This window comes from Corvus kubaryi, unplaced genomic scaffold (assembly GCF_017639235.1).
Source record: "Corvus kubaryi isolate FWS band 111438036 unplaced genomic scaffold, C.kubaryi_AGA036_p1.0 37256, whole genome shotgun sequence".
In the NCBI taxonomy this organism is placed as follows: domain Eukaryota; kingdom Metazoa; phylum Chordata; class Aves; order Passeriformes; family Corvidae; genus Corvus; species Corvus kubaryi.
The window spans coordinates 331,885-350,828 of NW_024581076.1; the positions used below are offsets into that span (position 1 = coordinate 331,885).

The 18,944-nt window shown below is 42.8% G+C and overlaps 1 protein-coding gene across 1 annotated transcript; it reads right to left on the reverse strand.

Moving 5' to 3' along the window:
• Positions 1–2,998: 2,998 nt before the first annotated feature.
• LOC121662504 (transmembrane 4 L6 family member 1-like) lies at positions 2,999–18,924 on the reverse strand. Its single transcript, XM_042023714.1, has 6 exons — positions 18,785–18,924; positions 15,578–15,757; positions 12,050–12,115; positions 6,506–6,651; positions 5,542–5,728; positions 2,999–5,037 (listed from the first exon to the last, which is right to left on the reverse strand). Exons 2-6 carry the CDS (start codon positions 15,746–15,748, stop codon positions 5,017–5,019), a joined length of 591 nt encoding a protein of 196 aa, XP_041879648.1. The 5' UTR covers positions 15,749–15,757; positions 18,785–18,924; the 3' UTR covers positions 2,999–5,016.
• Between the last annotated feature and the right edge of the window lie 20 nt (positions 18,925–18,944).

Sequence of the window (18,944 nt, forward strand, 5' to 3'; positions counted from 1 at the left end):
GATCTCCATCCGTCTCCGTCCCGACCGAACCCGCCCGTAACCTACAATAGTTCATCTGAATCGGGAGTGGTTTTGCTGATACACAGTGCAAGGAAGAAGGATTGTATGAAAACAAGCTTATAGCAAGAAGACCAGTTCCTCACTGAATCTGTTGTACTGTCTTGCCATTAAATCACTCTCAGCTAATGCATCTATTTTAAGGAAAAAAAATAAAGAAATCTCACCAATGAAGAGATTTTAGAGGTGGGCTTCACTCCTTGCTCATAATGAGGGGCTGCAGCTCCAGGTGCCAGCTGCTGGGCTGCTATTTCAAACTCCCTGAGTAACCCATGGGGAGAAGTACACAATTTTAGGGGCGATTGACTCGCCTGTTTTAGGTCTGATGAGGAAGGACAGGGTCAGACTGATGAACTCAGGGTTGCTTCTAAGAGCAGTGTCACTGTACCCAGTAGATGTTTCAGAACTTGATTTGGATGCTCACATAGAGATGTCTGGTGTCACCTGAGATGCTATAAAACCTCTGAGATGTCCACTTGGGCAAGCCGAGGTTACAGTCCTTGTTGGAAATACCATGCCCTCCTGGAATAGCAGCCAGGATATTCTGGTGTATCTCCAACGATTCTGAGCTTAGGGGATACAAGTTCCTTCCAGTACCTGATGGGGCTACAAGAAAGGAGAGGAGGGACTTTTTACAAGGGCATGTATTGACAGGACAAGGAATAATGGCTTTAAAATGAAAGAAGTTAGGTTTAGATTAGATATTACAGAGAAATTCTTTACTGTGAGGGTGGTGAGGCACTGGCACAGGTTGGCCAGAGAAGTTGTGGATGCCCCATCCCTGGAATTGCTCGAGGCTGTTTTGGACGGGGCTCTGAGCAACCCGATCTAGTGGAAGGTGTCCCTGCCCATGCCAGGGGGTTGGAACTAGATGATTTTAAGGTCCTTTCTAACTCAAACCATTCTGTGACTCTGCAATACTCTGCTGAGCTCTTAACTCTTACACCTCATTAGTTGGCCTTGATGGAACAGACTCTGACATGGGTTGTAGATAAGAACAGAGGAAAGCCTGAAAGAAAATGAGGAGTGCTGTGTACCAGTGAAGTTTTCTATCTATTGTAGAAATGATCTGCACTGTAGTGAGCTCTTACAGCTACTCAGCTTTGAAGCTGGCTGACAGGAAGAAATAAAGATGGACAAAGCAGTGGCCTCTGTGCCTAAGGCCACACCTTTGCTCTGCCTTTCTGGGATAAATACGTTACATTACTGCTGATGGGCTTTGGATGGTTCTCTGTGGCCCGTGGGATCAGGACAAAGGGGTGCTGCCGGGTGACAGAGGTCCTACAGGGAAGGGCATATCTGAAGGGTGGCTGTCCTCATCACTCCTCTGGAAAGGGACAAGCCCAAAGAGCTGGTGCTCTGTGGGAGATGAAATAAAGTACTCTGAGAGTCTGTAGAGGTTTGGGGGTTTTTTTTAGTTCCCTTTGGGATTTTTTTAGGTTTGTTTGCACAGAAGGGTTCACCTGGGAGGAGAGGCACAGGACTGGGACTGGGACAGTAGAGCAGAGACCGTGGCACTCTGAGGTCTGCAAGGATCAACCTCTCATTGCTTTGCTCTGCAAGCCAAAAAAGTCCAGAACATCGAGTACCAGCGCCTGAGGCATCTGAGCCATTTGCATCAAAATGAACTGACAGTTCCTCTTGAAATGAGAGGGTATGAACTAGTCTGTGGTGTCCGACCCAGGTATTTGGATTGTGTCCTTGATCCTGACAGCTGAAACTCTGGGCTGTTGGTCTCCAAACATTTACATTTTTCAGGTGATGTCCTTGGTCTAAAGTTTATTCTTATCACAATTCCTATCCCTATCAGTTCTAATTGCAAGTGATCCCCTGTGTGAGTTTCAAATGCAGAACAGAGAGGGATAATTTGATGCAAACCCAACATATTTAAGTCCTTCTATCAGAGTCTGTGTAGTGAGATTGTACAGTGAATTAATATCAAAATGAAACAAATATTTTTGTCTTTATGTCTGGGTAGTTTTTGGCTAAGTCGATAGACACAGAAAAGACAGACAGACAGATAGATAGAAGATGAATATAGAGAAAAGATAGATATAGAAGAATATTATCAGTTCCTTAGTTTTACTAAATTCTTCATCTATACAATACAAAAAACATTTCAAGGACAAAGTTGCTCTTTTCCTTTGCTAGGAGATTTCCCTGAAAGAATTCTTTCCATTTTGGAAAAATCACCAAACCAATACCTTAAAATCTGTAGTAATCCTAATTCTGAAGCATGATATCTTATCTTCAGTCAAGCCAACTCTCTGTTGAAATCAAAGGTTTTATTGTATTTAGTATTATGTAGACATTTTCCTTTGAAGCCTTGCCCACCAGAAGAGCTTGGGTTTGCAGGTCTCCCCGCAGTGCTCGGCATGAGGAGCTGCCCCTGTTACAATGTGCTGGCCAGCTCCTGGAGAAGGCTCTGATGACACTTCTGAGGACAGGCTTTAAATAATGTAAAATGTGATTTGGGGGATCCAAAAAAGCATGAGCTGAAATAATTTCATCTAATTTTAGTCAGCTTTATATATTTTCACTAATAAATTTTTAGCAGCCTTGTGTTTGCGAGAGACAGGTGTTTGCTTTGGTCATCCACAGCTTTGTGTTGTTAGGTCCAGATGAGACTCTCGGATCTCTGGACATCTGTGAGTGAGTTCTTTGCTGCGTTTCAAATGGCTCCTGTCCATGGTGGGCAGCTGAACCTTGCCCAGGAAGGCAATGCCTCCCACTTGCCTTAGGCATCGCTTTCAGTGCAGCCTGGGGGAATGTTCCCTCTCTCCAAGGACTACGTATCTTGATGCTTACCTTAGAAGAGGCTTCATTGTGGTGGTTCAAGTTAGACAATTTAACTCCACTTTCTCTGTTATTCCATTTATCTTCCTATTGGAGGTAGTTTGAACTCACAAGTCCTTCAGATCACACAAATCAAGCCAGAAAATAAGTTCAGAAGAGCAGTATTTAATATTTACATATATCAGTGAGGCCAGTGGTCAAACAGTTGAAAGGACAGAGGGTGTTCCCAGGAGCACAGAGACATGACACTAAACATCCCCAGGGAAGGACAGCCTGGGACAAGCAGATGGCAGCAGCACAGTGAACTTATTTTTCTGTGCTGGAGGTGTGTCCATGGGGATCTCTTCCCCTCCTGGTGCTAGCACAGCCAAAGTTGGCTTTATCCCAGAGGTGAGAGTCAGGGAGTCAAAACTAAGGGATGAGGGAGGGTGAGTATTTAGGGACTGTGAAGAGTTCATAGAACCCCTGTGCTAATTAAGGAGTCTCTCTCCACCTGACTACATGTGAATATCCTTATTTCTCGCTGCCTCTTTAACTCTTATCCTGGTTTGTTGTCTGCTGTATGTGGTAGCACTGTCCAGGCTTCACTGCTGGCAACAAACACGAGCTTTTTAAGCCACCTGACAGGTTTGGATGCACCTAGTGATGATTGCAGACTTCAACAAGTCTTAACGCTTTCTTCTTTACAGAAGGTGCTTTTAAGTTTTATGGGTTAAATTTCCTGCTTCTAGGGGTGAAACTATATTCCAAGGTGCATGTGCTTCTCATCTAGGCAACTGGCAATTTTTCCCCATTTTATATAAAGGAGAATGTGAAGCATTTTGCAAGCTGCATTAGAGGACAGCACAGGCAGCTACATATGTCTGCAATAAGTGTGTTTAAAGAGCTTGCTCCCATGCTACAGTGCAGAAATATGAACAACTTCGAGAAAACATAAATGTCTCTCTGAAAAGTAGGCTTCAAGTGCTTTAAATATATTCATATTTTCATAGCTGCATAAACACATGGATGGGTAAAGATTATTTCATGGTTTGGCTGACAGAGGAAAGATAGTTCTTGTCCAAGAATTCACCTTTGAGGAAGTCACTAAAATGATGAGTTTTCTGAAATTTCCCAGTCATGGACATTAGCTCAAGATCAAGATCTTGCTCTTTAGTGATGACGAGGAATTATGCAGTTCCTGGTTGGTATTACTGTTGCAAAAACACTAAAACTGATGCAGTTTGTTGCCTTCAGATTATATCTTCTATTTGTTACTAAGCTGCATATAATTACTATCTATATCTTTGTTTATCTTTGGCTAGTTAATTCCTTGGTCCATGTGCTCTGTTCTAGAACAGCCCTATGGACATGTGTGGAAGTTAATGAAATTCTTAGGCAGTTTCATCAAGGCAAAATTGGTGGTGAGGTTCTTCACCCTTTTGTTAAACCAGATATTTCTAAACTCTTGCTGCAAACCCTACTGTCTGTGTTGACCCAAATGTTCCTCTAAGGCTGCCACAGATCTCATGCTCCTGAAGAACCGATTTGGAAGTGCACTGGGCTCTGACAAACAAACTACCAAATGGTGCAAGTGGATCTGGCTCCAGGGTGGCAGAAGAAGGCTGAAAACCGTCTTCTTCAGTTGTCCCTGCAGTGTCTCAAAGAATGCTCGATACATTCTCTGCTCATCCTCTTTCAAATCTGTGAGTGCCCCATTCTAAAATTAGTAGGAACAGACAGGTGAGCTCATGGTGGGATTTGGGGGGGATGGGAGGTTATTTACATCAGCCAGAGAGCACCTGCTTCATGCAGCTGATAAATACACACATTAACAACAGTTCCATTTCCCACATAACATGAGAGGGCAAGTCATGATCTTTTATCTGAGGACTGTTGTGCTTTGTACACAAGTACAGCAGTAAGGACCAGATAAATTAATGTTTTTGCCAGTACCTGAGGTTTAGCAGTATGTTTAGAGAGATGAAAATGTGGAGTCTCAGATTGAAATGATCTAGCCCTTTTCCACCCTGACTTCTTTATAAAAAAATCATTTTGCCCTGTGAAACATCCGAACATTTTGGATTTTCTTTGTTGTCCCCCCATAAATACAGTACAGTGCACTATCCTTATTGTATGTGAATTGGCAGCTCGGGGATTGTCTTGGCATTCCTTGTAGGTCATTCACATTCCAGAAATATTGGTCTGAAAGGCAACGAATGAAAGATGTTTAATTAATATTCCAGGGGATATCTGATGCTGCAAATATCTTGTGCAATGAAAGTAAACAAGGAAAAGGAAGCAATAGTGATGAATGAAACTTGGAAGATGTTTTCTTCCATTCTGCAAAATAACAATTTTACTACTCTTGACCAGTTAAAAACGTCTCTATTTTTTGTCTCTCACTTACATATGCTGGGGAGGGTCATTAAACTTTATCTAAAAGGCTTCTTAAATAGGAACACAACCATGCAAGTGAGTATGTTAATATGTTGTACTGGTCTGCTGTTTAGGAAAATATGAGGACCAGGTTATCCCTGACTATAAAGCGACAGAGAGAAAGAGAGTGTGCAAATGCTTCTGTACTGCCTCAGCTCCCCAGAGGAGCTTGTCCAGGGCATGTGCAGATCTCTCAGCTCATGTACCACTACCAGAGCCTGAAAAATAAAACCGGAACGAACATAAAGCACACTTTTACTGTGTACCAACCTTTCTTCTCCTCATACATGTGCCACATATGAAGCCAGTGAGTCCATTGATGACTTGAATAAAACAAAGAATAGCTTCAATCACACCGATGGCCAGGAGAATAGAGAAAAGGACAATATTCCAAAGGATGATGTTTTCAGGTTGTTTGCAAATACTCCATGTTGTCTGGTTAAACAAATAATTGTCTCTGTGATAGAGGAAAATAATTGGCAAGATATTAGCAAGTAAAAACTTGAGAATGCTTTCTGTGTTTTCTGGCATTTTATTTTCTGAACTTGATTGCACAAAGTGAGTCCCAGATGGTGCTATAATTGTTAAAAGCTGGTGATTCTCCCCAGAATTCCCTTTACAGAGATGCAATTGATAACTAGGGAAGAGAGCCACATCTGTAATTTGTTGCATCCACAAGAATCTCCTCTTTGTTGTATGGCAAAATTATGTTAATAACAAAAAAGAAAGGTCTGTAATGGTTTTAAAATGTGTCTCAATATTCTCTATTCCTGCTGTGGTATCTCAGCCCAGTCCATTCATTATCTCTAGCACTGGCTTGAAGAGCATGGTTGTCAAGGCTGATTTTAAAGATTCTGAGAAGATTTTTGCTTTGCTTTTCAGAAGTAGGTAGAGCAGGCTGAATTCTTGATAATTTAACAGATTAATGTGGCACAGTGAGCAAACATCTCCTTTTGACTCCAGTGGGAGTCAGCTCACCAGCCTTTTGAAAGCATGGTGCAAATTGCACGAGGGGCTTGTGACAAGCACAGCAGACAAAACTCAGGCAATTTGCCCAAGGATAGTTTCTTGGTCAAACAGATGACCAGCTGGAACATGCTACTCAGAGAAGTGTGAGTTTAGGTGTACACAGGGTGAACCACCAGTTCATTTTGGAAAAATCCAAGTTTACTTTAAAAAGATATGGGACGGGTCAGAGAACGTAAAATTGGAGGAGCCTGTAAGCCATACTCACTCCAGAGTGTCAGTCCTGAAAGGGTAGAGGTATTCTCCATCACCTGTGTCACACAGAGGACCCCCAATCAGCCCCAGTGAGGAGATGACCACACAATATGCTCCTCCTGCAAATCCCAGCACAGACAGGATCACTGACAGCAGCATCTGAAAGGGAAAGACCTTCAACATTGTGTGCACAGAGGTTTGAGTAGCATGGAGAACTCACAATGAATGGGAAAGAATTCTCTTTACTTCTCTTACTTTGTGCTGAAACTACTACTGCTACTAAATTTGTGGAAATAAAAAGCAGTTGACTTTTTCTGACTAATTTTCTAGATGTTCTGGATGTTAAAGAACTTATTCAGAATTTTATACTTAAGCTATCACTTATGAAATATCTGGTGAGTTTTCTTTCGAAAACCAGTACGAGGCCAGTCCTGGATTGATCTGTTCCATATATTGTGCCTTGGCATTTCCAACTCTTCAGCTTTCTTGGCCCCTGCACCAACAGAAACAAGCAAGCAACTACTGAACCAGGTATGAAAGCAACAGAAGATACATTAATTGGTTTTGCTAATTGATGGAACACAAAAAAGTCTTTCTTATTGCTGCTTTCCTTCATTTTGCAACAGCATGACACGTGATTACCACTGCTCATGTTGAGAAATCTAATTGTGCTGCATGTGGCAACAAACCAGCAGCGGCTTCGTGTTGTATGTAATGCACTCATGTTTTACATCAGCTGCTCCCACAGAAACGTCACCTTTACTCCATTTGGGGATAGCTTTCTAGTAATGAATGGGACGTATCTGGTTGCTGTTTGTATATAGAAACAAAAATCCCAGGAGGGTGCTACTGGTGGTGCATCTGGGACAGGCTTCCCTATAGTCTTGTTAAGAATCACTGTTTGTGGGTGTTCACAACTCTGCCAAGTGGGGGAAGAAACTCTGGACCAGACAGATAGAGCCAGGGGAAGACCTGGGGCAGGGACAAGGCAGCAGGCCTGCCTTAAAGTCAGAGCAGTGGCATGACCAAGGAAGCACATATAAAATACTCTCATCCATGACTCAGGTTTGAAGCCAAATATCTCAAGTCGCATAATTCCCTGCTGCCAGCAAATACCAGGTGAAATCCAACAGCCCACATGGCAGGTAGAAACCTTCTCCTAGTCCCAGTTGTTCTACTTCACTGCAGAGTCAAATGGAAATATCCACCATCCATGCTGGGGTTTTGTGACAAAGCCTTGAAAAGGCTATTCTCTGTCTGAACATGTTCAAGCTGGTGAATGCAGTCTCCAGCTTGACAGCCAACTGCTTTCTGTAGAACCTTCCACGATGCCAGTGTGTGAATTGACTAATTTTGTGTGTTGCTTTGCCTCTAAAGCAATCCTTGAGTTAGAAGTTGCTGGGATTTCTCATGGGATTTATTTAATTATAACTGATTAACAACTCAGTCTTTTCTTGCAAAGCTGGATACCCTTTTTTTAGTCTTTATCTGCATGTTGGCTGAATTGACTCTTAACAGAGCTCCATTGTCAGCAAAATGTAGGTAATTTACTCTATTGTCCCAGACCAAAACAGTGTCTGGGTTGTAGCTGATGCACTGTCTCTCACAATAAGATCACCAACCACTCAGAAGGTGAGTGACCGATACTCTCTTTGAAACTCCTACCTATGCTGAATGACTTTTCCCCACTTGTTTTCTCATTTACTTCAACTGTGCATTCTGCTTCTTAGCTGAAGGATCCTAATTATGTTAACAATTCATTTTAGCACAGCAGAGCAGTACAGGGCATCCCAAACACAATTACGAAGAAAAAAATCAAATGGTCCTTTGCTGTTACTATGTTTTATGATGGCAGTTAGTACTAGTAGTCCTTGCCAGTGCTATCTGTGATGACTTTTCTCTGTCACATGATTGTCTCATTTGAAATCTGTTGACTGTGTGACTAGCCCCATCCCAACTATTTCCCTTACTGTGTACAAGATCATCTAGGCAAAAACTTGTCACCAAAAGAGTCTGAGGTTGCTGCAGCTGTTAAGATAGGCTCTCCTCAGCATTTTCTAGACGTGCAGGGGCATTTCCCCATTTTATCTACTGATCTGGAGACTTTTCTGGAGGCTTGCCTCATAATCTGTGGAAATCCAAGAATTTTATTAGCCATTTCATCATCTCAACCTTTCAGCATTTCCCCTAGTTGTACTTCTCATTGAAATATTTTATTTCCTCATTTGTGTCCCTACTTGCAACAGGAGGCCTAAACCAGGATGCTTGAGTTTGTTAAAATTAGCTTCCCATGATGTTGACCTGTTCTGCACTCCTGAAAAGGTTTTGCTGATCATTTTTGCTGATTTTCTTTTAATGTTTTCCCGGCTTTATCCTTCACACAATTGAATTGTCCCTGGTGAACTGATGAGGACTCTTAGAATTCATTCTTTGAATGTTTGCAGCAGCTGCTTTGGTGAAGTTAGCAAGTTCCTCCTGTCCCAGCCTGTGCTGCTCTTTATTGCCCTGGTTCCTGTTCCATACACATCTCTTTCTTCTCTGTTTCTTTGTCTGGAGGTGGGTTTTTTTTTTGTTTTTGTTTTTTTGATGGAATTGTTATTCTGCCTAGTTATCTTGATGTCTTTGATGATCTAGGTTTGTTTGTCTGGAAAGCTGCTATGGCTATTCCTGTTCTACTAGTAAATCTTAAGGAAGACTTAGAAATACTGGAGTATGTTTGCTGATGCAATGAGAGAAGCTGTACTTTGGGTGGGCCTTTTCCCTCATGACGTCAGTGCAGTGGATGATTTCAGATGTGTACGTGCTGAGCTGCAAGACACTGAAGCTTTCTAAATCTATTACTTCCAAATTCATTACTCCACAGTGCAAGGACAAGAAGCCATTTATGTATATTTGTAAGTAATAATTTAAAGTTGATTAATGAAAAAACTTAATGCAGCACGTAAGCACTGTGAACTGGAAAACTCACTAAAGTGAATAAAAAGTATGGGAAACATAGTAATTATTATTACTGTTGAAGTAACTTGGGCAGCATGTAAAGGCTTTGATGAAGTCTGAAACTATTAAACCAGGAATTGCGCAAAATAAAATAGAACAGAGTCCCTGCCCTGAGGAAAATGTTATGTTTTGATTGAACAATAATTCTGATCAGTAATGACGCTTTAACCTTTTTTTTTTTTTACTATGACAAGCAATTCTGAGTATTCAGTGTAAATTATCATTTTATACCTAAGATCTCCAAAGCAGAAAGGTACCCAAACTGCCTTTGGATTGCAGTGGCTCCTGAGTAGTTCCAGTGAGGGCTGTTTCTCTGCCAGCAGGTGGAAGTAACTGGGGACCCCTTATCAGGTCCATCCAGACCTACCTCACAAGGAGCTGTGGCACTTTTGGAGGTTGCTGCCATTGTGCATGTTTGAACCAATCCCAGGAGTTCTCTGCTCTCCAGGGCCTCACACCATACCCTGCCTTGCATATACAGCTCATATAATCAGGGCATCTGAACAACCCTGCTGTGGATGTCTGCGTTTTCTCCCACTCTCCCCAAAGCAAATTTTGCCTGAGGTTTCTTCCCTTGAAGAAGTACACCATCAGCCTTCAGAACTCCCTGCAACCCTCACCTCTTTTTGAATGCTTGGAAATCACTCTTCCCCAGGAGCTGTGCAGGGTAAACTTGTTTTTAGTGCCATTCACAGCCACTCTTTGCTCATGTCCCCATTTCATCCCTACTTTGAGCCACAGTCTGTTTAAAACATAGGGTGTAGAGCTTCACTCTTTCCACCTCACAGAGGTGGGTGACTCCAGAGAGGTGTGTGTGTCTAAGAAGACAGCATTTTCATAGATAGACTGTCCTCACTGAGCCTATTTTCCAGTTAGGTTTGGGTAGCTCCATCACTTGGCCATCAGCCACTTTGTGATATGGTTTGGTGGGCATGGTGGTATTCATTTGAAGGTTGGACTTGATGAACTTGGAGTTTTTTTCCAACCTTAATGATTACGTGATTCTCCTGATTCTATGAAATATCACAGTGCATAATCAAATTACTTTCTTAACCTCCATTTTATTCCTCCATAACAGCAAATAAAGAAGAGGAGGAACAGCTTGTAGGTAACCAGTCTGTGACGGGAAGGTGCAGACAGGGTATCTGGCACTGATGTACTGCTGCTAGGAATGGCTCAGACACAGAAAGAGGAGGGGGAGAATGGAGGATGGTGGTGGGCTGCTGGATGACACTGAGATACCACCTATGCTGTTGGGCTGGGGAGTGAACCTATCCAGCCTGGGGAAGTTTGACTCTCGGCTCTGTAATATTTAGGGTTGGGATGAAGGATGGAAAAGAGACACCTGAGATGTTGTATGAACTCAGCCCAGTTCAGCTGGATGTCCCCTCGTGACTTACCACATTCAGTGAGTATAGGAACCACTACAGTGGCTATTTTTCACCGCTGCTTTCTACATCACTCAAAACCAAGCAAAACAGCTGGCTCAGGCACTGTTTTCAGGGTGCCTAGGATCTCACCCCAGCTCTGCAAGTGGCCTGCTTGGCCATTGTTAGCATCCTGTCTGTGCATGTGACCTTTGGTAAAATCAGTGTAATGGCATGTCCCTTGGGATGTGCTTGCTGACATCCTAATAAAGAATGCTATTTTGGTATATGGATAATGAATTAATTTAAGTAAAATGTTTTGAAGAGGCAAAGGTCTTCTCATGGATCAAGCTAAATATTAATTGAAGAGTACAGAAGAGACGTGCTTTATTGCATGGAATCTCTCATTCCAGTCTGGTCCTGGGAAGGATGCAGACTCAAAAAAATTTCTAAGTCAGTCTATTCTTGCCAATAATGATAGCCACACAGAAGTCTGTGCCTGGGGCTTGAGGATGAATGGAGATGCCTGTATAACATGTTGCTTTATAATATTCTTAATTATCAAAGAAAAAAGTCTCTCTGGCCTTTCTTTAGATGTCAGAGAGCCTAAATTGCATTTTCACATTTCATGTATGTAATGTTTGGGCAAATGTGAGCTACGGTCAGAGCTGCAGGAAGCAGTGCTGGCTCCTCAGTGCCAGATGCATCAGCTCAGGCTTTTGGCATGGACCTGCAAATAGGAGACCTATGTATCCCTACAGCGAAAAGCAGGGATGAACCTGTGGAAAAGCAGATTGTCATGGAAGGGTATAGAGGAAACCAGACTCTGTGGAAGCAGGATGAACAGGCAGCTGTCTCAGTCTTTAGGATTGCCATGAGCAGGGGAACCTGGAGCCACTTTATATGATGAAGTCCTACTTTGCCCTCAACATTGTGCCTAAGGGCTCCAGCAGTGTCCCTGGCTGATTTCCCTCACATCAGCAGCTGCAATATCATAACGTTCTTGCTGGCTACTGAGTTCTCAGCCCCAGCCCAGGGACGCTGTAGATCGAGCTCCTCTTCTAGGTTTCCCTGATATGGCTGCTGACAGTGGTGTGATGGTTTGTCACTGCACATTTCCACCTGCTGAGCAGCCATTTAAAGAGCTATTGCAGAAACTGTAGTGCCATTTCAACACATAAATATCCACTTACCCCACATCTGTTAGCGCAACATCCTGCTCCACCTGCTCCCAGCATCATGAATGCCGGCAAAATAACCTGTAAGAAAAGCACAGGCTGAATTGGTGTGCAGCACTTCTGCTGGGGTGTTTTTTAAATTCTAGGAGCTTTGGCATCATGTTCCTCAACTCTGTCACCTTCTGACTCTTCTCTGGGAGTCACACCTGCTTGGATGTTGGTGCTGCTGAAGAGTTACTCAGAAATAAGTGTGGGATTACAGCTAAAGCTGTCTGGCAAGTTGCTGGTGCATTAATTCTGATTGCTGAAGCTATACTGCTTTTTTCTGCAGGGCATTGTTGGGTTTTTTTGTTTTTCTTTTTTTAAAATGTGTCAGTTTTGAGAAAATTGAATTTCTGCCCAGAAAATATACATAGCTGGACTAAAAATTATGTCAGTTTAAACCTCCTGAGCATTCTGCTTTGGATTATAATTGGGAAATCAGCCTTGAGCTTCCTGAAACAGATCTGACTTTGGTTTGGGAGTTTTTCTCGTGCTAAACTTCTGGAAAACCTACGAGATGGACTTCAGTCAATGGGGAACTCCCAGTTCACATCAGCACCAATTCTCCATGGTAATTATCAGGTGGAGTTGGACCAGTACAATGTAGTCAGTAACCATCCAGGACTTGGGATATACTGCTGCCTTACAGAGACACTCTGGAGTTAGGAAAAGTTGCCTCTAGTTTGGTAGCCTGAGGGCAAGAAAGCTTTAGTGGGTCTGGCTGTGCAGCCAACACACTCCCACTGTCTTGTCTCTACACACCAATGCTGGTTAAAGCATCTCAAAGAGCAGCACAAGTAAAGGAGTATTGGAGAAAGTAGGAAATGGTTACCATAAAGTTAATGAAAGAAAGAGAACCCAAACAAATAAATCAGTCAATCAAACAAACAAATATAAAAGGTAAAAACTGTAAAAATTGGCCTGACTGGCAAGATTTTTTCTCATGTAGGGCAGGAAGAGCAGAATGTCCATGATGAATGAAGCCCACGGAATTTATGTGTGGAGTATGAATATCTCTGTTGAAGAGTGTAGGACAGTGTTATGAAACTTGCTTAGATTTGCAGGCTCCTGAATATTTTTCAAAGGATTTATTCTCCATTGCCTCTTATGCACACCCCAGGGGCAACCTACAGCACCTACAGTGATGGCTGGACCACCTGTGGAAACCTGCAGAAATAGAGCATTGAGGTTAAGAAGGTGCTCCTCTTCCTGCAAAGAAGTCAGCTCTTAAATAATCGCAAATGGTCCTAAGGCAGCCTCAGCCCCAGTGTGCTGCTGTCTGGCACTCAGAAGAAGAGTTAATACCTCTGCCCATCAAACCAACACTCTTTTTCCTTCAGGGCTGTAATTTTTCTTTCGAGGTTTCCCCTCTAAGCTGCAAACACTTTTGTGTCATCTATTAGCCTGGCTCAGGATGAAGGGTTTGCTTGGCAGCTTTCTTTTTATGCAGTGCTTGGTTATAAACACCTGCCTTTTGACATGGGAATGAGAATTTGCTGGATTTGGCCATTGTCAGTAAACAAGAGCTGTGTGTGAGCCATGGCTCAGTCAAGGCATTTCTTTGTGTTGTACACAGGCTTTCCATGAGGAAAGACATTACTATGACACATAGAGCCAGTCTTACTCTCTTTATATCCTAAATATTTGAAATAAGGAAATTGAGAGGTTTTCACGTCATATAATTTCCATCAGAGATTCAGCAGAGGAGGAGGAAAGGGTGGAGCTGGCTACTCAGCCAAAGAGTGCACTGATGATCTATGTATCAGTCTACAGATGAAGTTCCCAGGTGGAGGGAGGTTTACTGGCTCACAGAACTAAGCCAGGCTGTTCTGAGTTTCTCCCACAGTCTTGACTCTGAAGGCTGTGTCCTAGTTGTGGGGAGATTCTCCAAGGTCAGGCAACCTGTTGGCATGACTTGCCTCAGTTTCCTTTGGGAGAAAGCCATGTGCATGGGGGGAATGTATTGCAGCTCCATCTCTCCTCACTGTAGTGTCAGGATATGGACCAGACTCCAGTCGTGGGACATCCTGTCTCTTGTTTTAATTCCTTAGGACACTGAGAAGGCAATCTTCATTTTCCCATGCTTCCAGCACCTGGAAGATGGAGCTGATGATAATACTCTCTTTCCCCTTACCTGTGGGCATTTCTCATGCTGTTTTCTGGAAAACATGTACACTCAACAGCATTGTTTGTGGATCAATAATTACTCCTAATGCTGTGTTTTGAAGGTCAATGCAAATTTTTCCTCTCCTCTGACTAGCTGCTCTCATTTTTGATGTATGTGGTGCTGGCCACAGGCAAGTCTGCGTGGAAGCCTCAAAAGAAGGCGCATTTTCAATGAGCCGATGACGCTCTCACATCTAACATCAGCCTTTCCTTTCATTGAACGCCAATGACTCCTGGGCTTGCAGTGATATGAATTTTCCACAGTCTCTCATGTAGTTCCCCTTCTTCCTTCTACAAACTCATGCTTATGTTCAGGCTCAGCATGAGTAATAGGCCCAAGTGGTAGCTGCAAGAAGAAGTAGACAAGCCGCTGGTGGAGAACAGTTTACTGAATGATCTTATACCATGTTTCTGCTTTGGGAAATACGAGTATGAACCACATCCACTGCAGACTTTCTGTAGACTTAAGCAGCAGCTGCATCATAGTGTGACTGTGACTGAGATTTACTTTTTTCTAAGTTAATTATTCCTAAAAATTCTGCTTTTTTTGCTCAGCTCTGTGCCAGTTTGCCATCTGCCCAGTACTGGTCATACGCATGTTACTCGTTTAGCTTTTAACGGCACTTGGGTAGAAAATTGGAAGACCAAAAAGGGAACAGGCTTTCTGATGGACTGGAAAGATAAGTGTTCCCCCACATGTTCCCTTCTAGCCATGGAGATTCACATAAAAGTGATCTTTCCTGAGACCTGGAATGGAGAACCAGTTACAGAAGAGCACATTCAAACCAGATCAAACCGGGAAGAAGGTAAGTGGGAGTGTGGGAACATGAGGCATTCAGCTTACTAAGCCATTTGCAGCTCCACATTTGTAAAGTGTTAGCTGGGTCTCAAACTAACACCTGCTGAAACATGTTTCAGTTTTTCCCTTAATGTTTTTGTGAATTGTGTGTACATAAAATCAGCTGGAGGAGTAACGAGGGGGTGCAGACAAATAGTGAAAACTCACCACCTCCAGCTGAGCTTAGGACCTCAGCTTTGCTTTCACTCTTGGAGGACGAACATTCATGTAACTCTTCTCCACAGTAAGCAGTCAGTCCTAGTGCTTCTTCCTAACTTGGAGTCCTGGTATTAATTTCAGGAATATTTTGTATTTCTTTGACTAGGCACTCTTTTGCCTTAAATGCATTTTTTCAGTTACATACCCAACTTCACATTTAAGCTGTTCACATGTTTATGCAAAACACTTTTTTATGACCTGGTTTTTAATGGAGGTTTTCTTGGCCCCAAATTTAAAACAAAACAGAACAAAACTCACATGAAACATTCATCTCTTACCAGTATGCCAGCTCCCAGAATGCCATGGAAAAACCAAACCATATCAGTTATCTCAGTGAGCTGTAGTACTTGTCCATTGGGGAAGTACAGGAGAATGTTGGAGACAATGGCACATACTGCCAGTGGGAAGAGGGTGATCCCAATGCACTTTGAACACTTCCCTGTGCACATGGCAGCTCTCTGCTCAGGAAAGAAACAGGGAGGATTGGGTTACTGCAGTACAGGGAGCACAGGATTTCAGCAGTTTTGTTCTTTAATGAAAGAAGAGTCAATTTTGACGAAAGAAATGTTCCAGGTAAGACTTAGACAGATAATCCTGTTCTACAGAACCTGTTCCCTTAAGAGAATTTATTTAAAATTGAATTAGTCAAAGCTGGGATGTTTAATGGAATTTATTTAAAATTGTAGGACCACACCTGTGTTGGTGTGAAATTACCAGAGAGTTTCATCTTAGTTTTTCATGGACAATTGTCTGTCCATTGGGAATATCAGTAACAAAACCATGACCCCACAAACAGATACCCTGGCTGGTAGTCTCCATGGTAGGGCAAAGGCCTTGAGTGGAAGTGGAGGTGGATGCCCTGGGTTTTCTGGGACCACTGTCTTGGGAAGCTGATTTAGAACCTCTTGCCCTGAAGGTCTAGAAGAGGAGGAAATGGCTAGCAAGAGTGCCATATGAATGTTCAATCCTGCCTTGGCGCTGTGGCAAGCGGGGAAGCCTCCCCAGGGTGCCTACCAACTGTATTTCCTCTATTTCAGTCAAAAATACACTCTCAGCAAGAACTGGAGAAATATTTATTACTGTTTACTGTGATGTGCTTATTCTGCACATAAGGGTAGGTAGGAGTGTGGATTATGGGCCTGTTCGGCACCCACCCTAAAATATCTGAAAAGCTGTAATCTTGTCTAATTCTGTGTCTACTTGCTAAGGGCAGGTCAAAAAGCCATCCCATCTCATTTTCAGAGATCTGCCATAACATACAGTAGCTTAGTAGTTCATAGCATCCAGGTTCTTTTTTAAAATCAAAGAATCAACATAAATGAAGCACTGGTTTAGAGAGATCTCTGCGGGTATCCAGTCCGACCTCCTGCTGAAAGCAGGACTACCACCAACACTAGGTCACTGTGTCAGCCATGGCTTTGTGTAGCTGAGTTTTTAAAAGGCCCAAGGATGGAGCCACCACTACCCCTCTGGGTGGCCTGTTGCAGGGGTGACCCAATCTCTTGATGAAAAAGTCTTTTCTCATGTCCAATGTGAATCTCCCAGGCTGTACACAGGGCTGTTGCTCCTCATATCCTCTCACACCACTCCATCACCTCTCTTACCCCCCCCAGTTTTTTGTAGGCTGCTATTAGACCCCTCTTCACCAAAGTCTACAACCTCAGCTCACACTGCACCCACGCTGTGATCTACAGCCAGAGAGAAAGGGCTGATCAGTACAAAAGTGCATCCACAGATATTTCTCCATGTCAGTTTGGAAATTTCAGACTACTGGGTTAGAGATTATTGAACTTGCATACTACCTTCCACTTTATGGCACAAACTGATCACAACTTTTTCATGATGTTGTATCATAGCTTCATTCCAGCTCAAGGCTTTCAAATGCATAAAAATATAAAATATGCATGAAAATACAAAATACCAATCTGTGGATTTCTATCCTCAGAGAGAACTGTCAGTTTATGGCACAAAGGGTTTTGCTCTCCTGTGAGTAACTTACCAAATGCAAGAGAGGAAAAGGATGTGGACACACACCATTTCAGGACACACACCCGTAGCTATGCACACGCAGGTGCCTTTGCTTGTTACGTGCAAATAGTTTTTGTAATAACCGAGGCAGTCAGCAGTGAAATGTCCCTCAATTTACTCACACACGTTGGCTAATCCTGAAAGTTTTATGACAAAGGTTGGTGTGGAGAAGGTATTAAGCAGGCTGGGAACACAGAAATCAATCAAGGCCGGGTTCCCAAGCAAGAAAAAGACCCAGGTGAAAGGTAGCTTGAAGCCGTTTGAGAAAGCCAAGGACAGGCTAAAACAGACTTTGGTGACAGAACGAGGACAGTGAAGAGGTAAGGTAAGATATCAGGTGAGATGTCCTCAGAGCTCTGTAACTGAGAGGGAAAACAGAAAGTGTTAATGGGCTGTCATATACTGCTGTGAAGCAGCTGTGACTGCCAGAGACTTCTTCTGAGTTTGCATTTCTATAGCAAAAAATTTGCATTGTTCTCTGCTTATATGAGTTCAAGAAGACCACTGTGCTTATATGCCTTTTCTTCTGAGCACTTTGCAGTCATGTTTTGCTTTATAATCCATCTTTAAAATAAGTTAGCTGTCATTAAACTATTCCAGATGGGATCATTTTTAACAGAGATACTTCTGTGTTTATGGTCACTACCTGTTGTTTATACAGTGCTCAAAATTTGGCAAAGCATTTTGCAAGCCTCTGGAAAAAGCCCAAAGAGATAAAACCCAAAGCTCAAAGAGATAAAAGTCTAAACAGACCAACAACATGCAAGCGAAAGACGAAGAGGGGAATGGGAATGGAGGAAAATGGAAAGAGTATAGGATATTTCACCTACTTTTTAAATAACCAATGTCTAGGTTATTTTTTTTACACTGACTCTTGCTTGCCTGCTTTCCCATCTCATTCCAGCTTTAACTTTTCCATTTGTTTGCCCAGGCTCACCTAGTTCCCCTCCCCAGAGAGAAGCAAACAAGCACAGGCACAGCCTGGCCTCCTTCTACAAATGCTAAGCCTTATAGTTGAGTTATAAATTCTCTTCTGCATCTTTCGTACATCGCCGGAGGGCCCAATTCTTGTACGGCACAAAGCAACATGACGCTGCTTTGGCTGGAAGAACTGGGGGTTCCAGCCCATTCCCTCTGACCTATCTCAATACCACTTCAAACTGCAGGGAGAACTTAACCTAAACAACAATCACCAGACCTAGCGAGAGCCTCTACCACCAAAATCAATGTTGTTTTGCCACCTGTGCACATCAGAGGATCTGCATGTGTTATTACAGCTTAGGAAAACAGTCTGGTTTGCCAGAAGCACTTAAAACACTTTATTAATTCACCAAACAAAAGCACATTCTACAGCTTCATTAAGCAAAGTGGCTAGAGAAAGCTTCTAATTTTTAGCAAGGTTTTTAGAAAGTTTTGCTTTTTAATGCTACAGGAAGTGTGTAAATACTTCTGCTTACCTTCTAAACAGGGTTAAGATGGCCTCCAGGCTCCAGAGTTCCCCACAGCCGGCTTCAGGCTTTCCAGCTCCTCTCTCCTGGAGCGTGGCTGGCTGAGCGAGGCACAGCAATGTTTTTGGGTGACAGACTCTATTAAACAAATAGCTGTTTCCCTCTGGAG

What these genes read in the sequence shown, in the direction of transcription:
- LOC121662504 (XM_042023714.1), bottom strand. Translation starts at nt 15,748, where the DNA reads ATGTGCACAGGGAAGTGTTCAAAGTGCATTGGGATCACCCTCTTCCCA. An exon ending in GTTGCGCTAACAGATGTGGG is followed by an intron (nt 6,652 to 12,049) that starts GTAAGTGGATAT and finishes TTTCCCTTTCAG; the next exon opens with ATGCTGCTGTCAGTGATCCT. An exon ending in TTCAGGACTGACACTCTGGA is followed by an intron (nt 5,729 to 6,505) that starts GTGAGTATGGCT and finishes CCTCTATCACAG; the next exon opens with AGACAATTATTTGTTTAACC.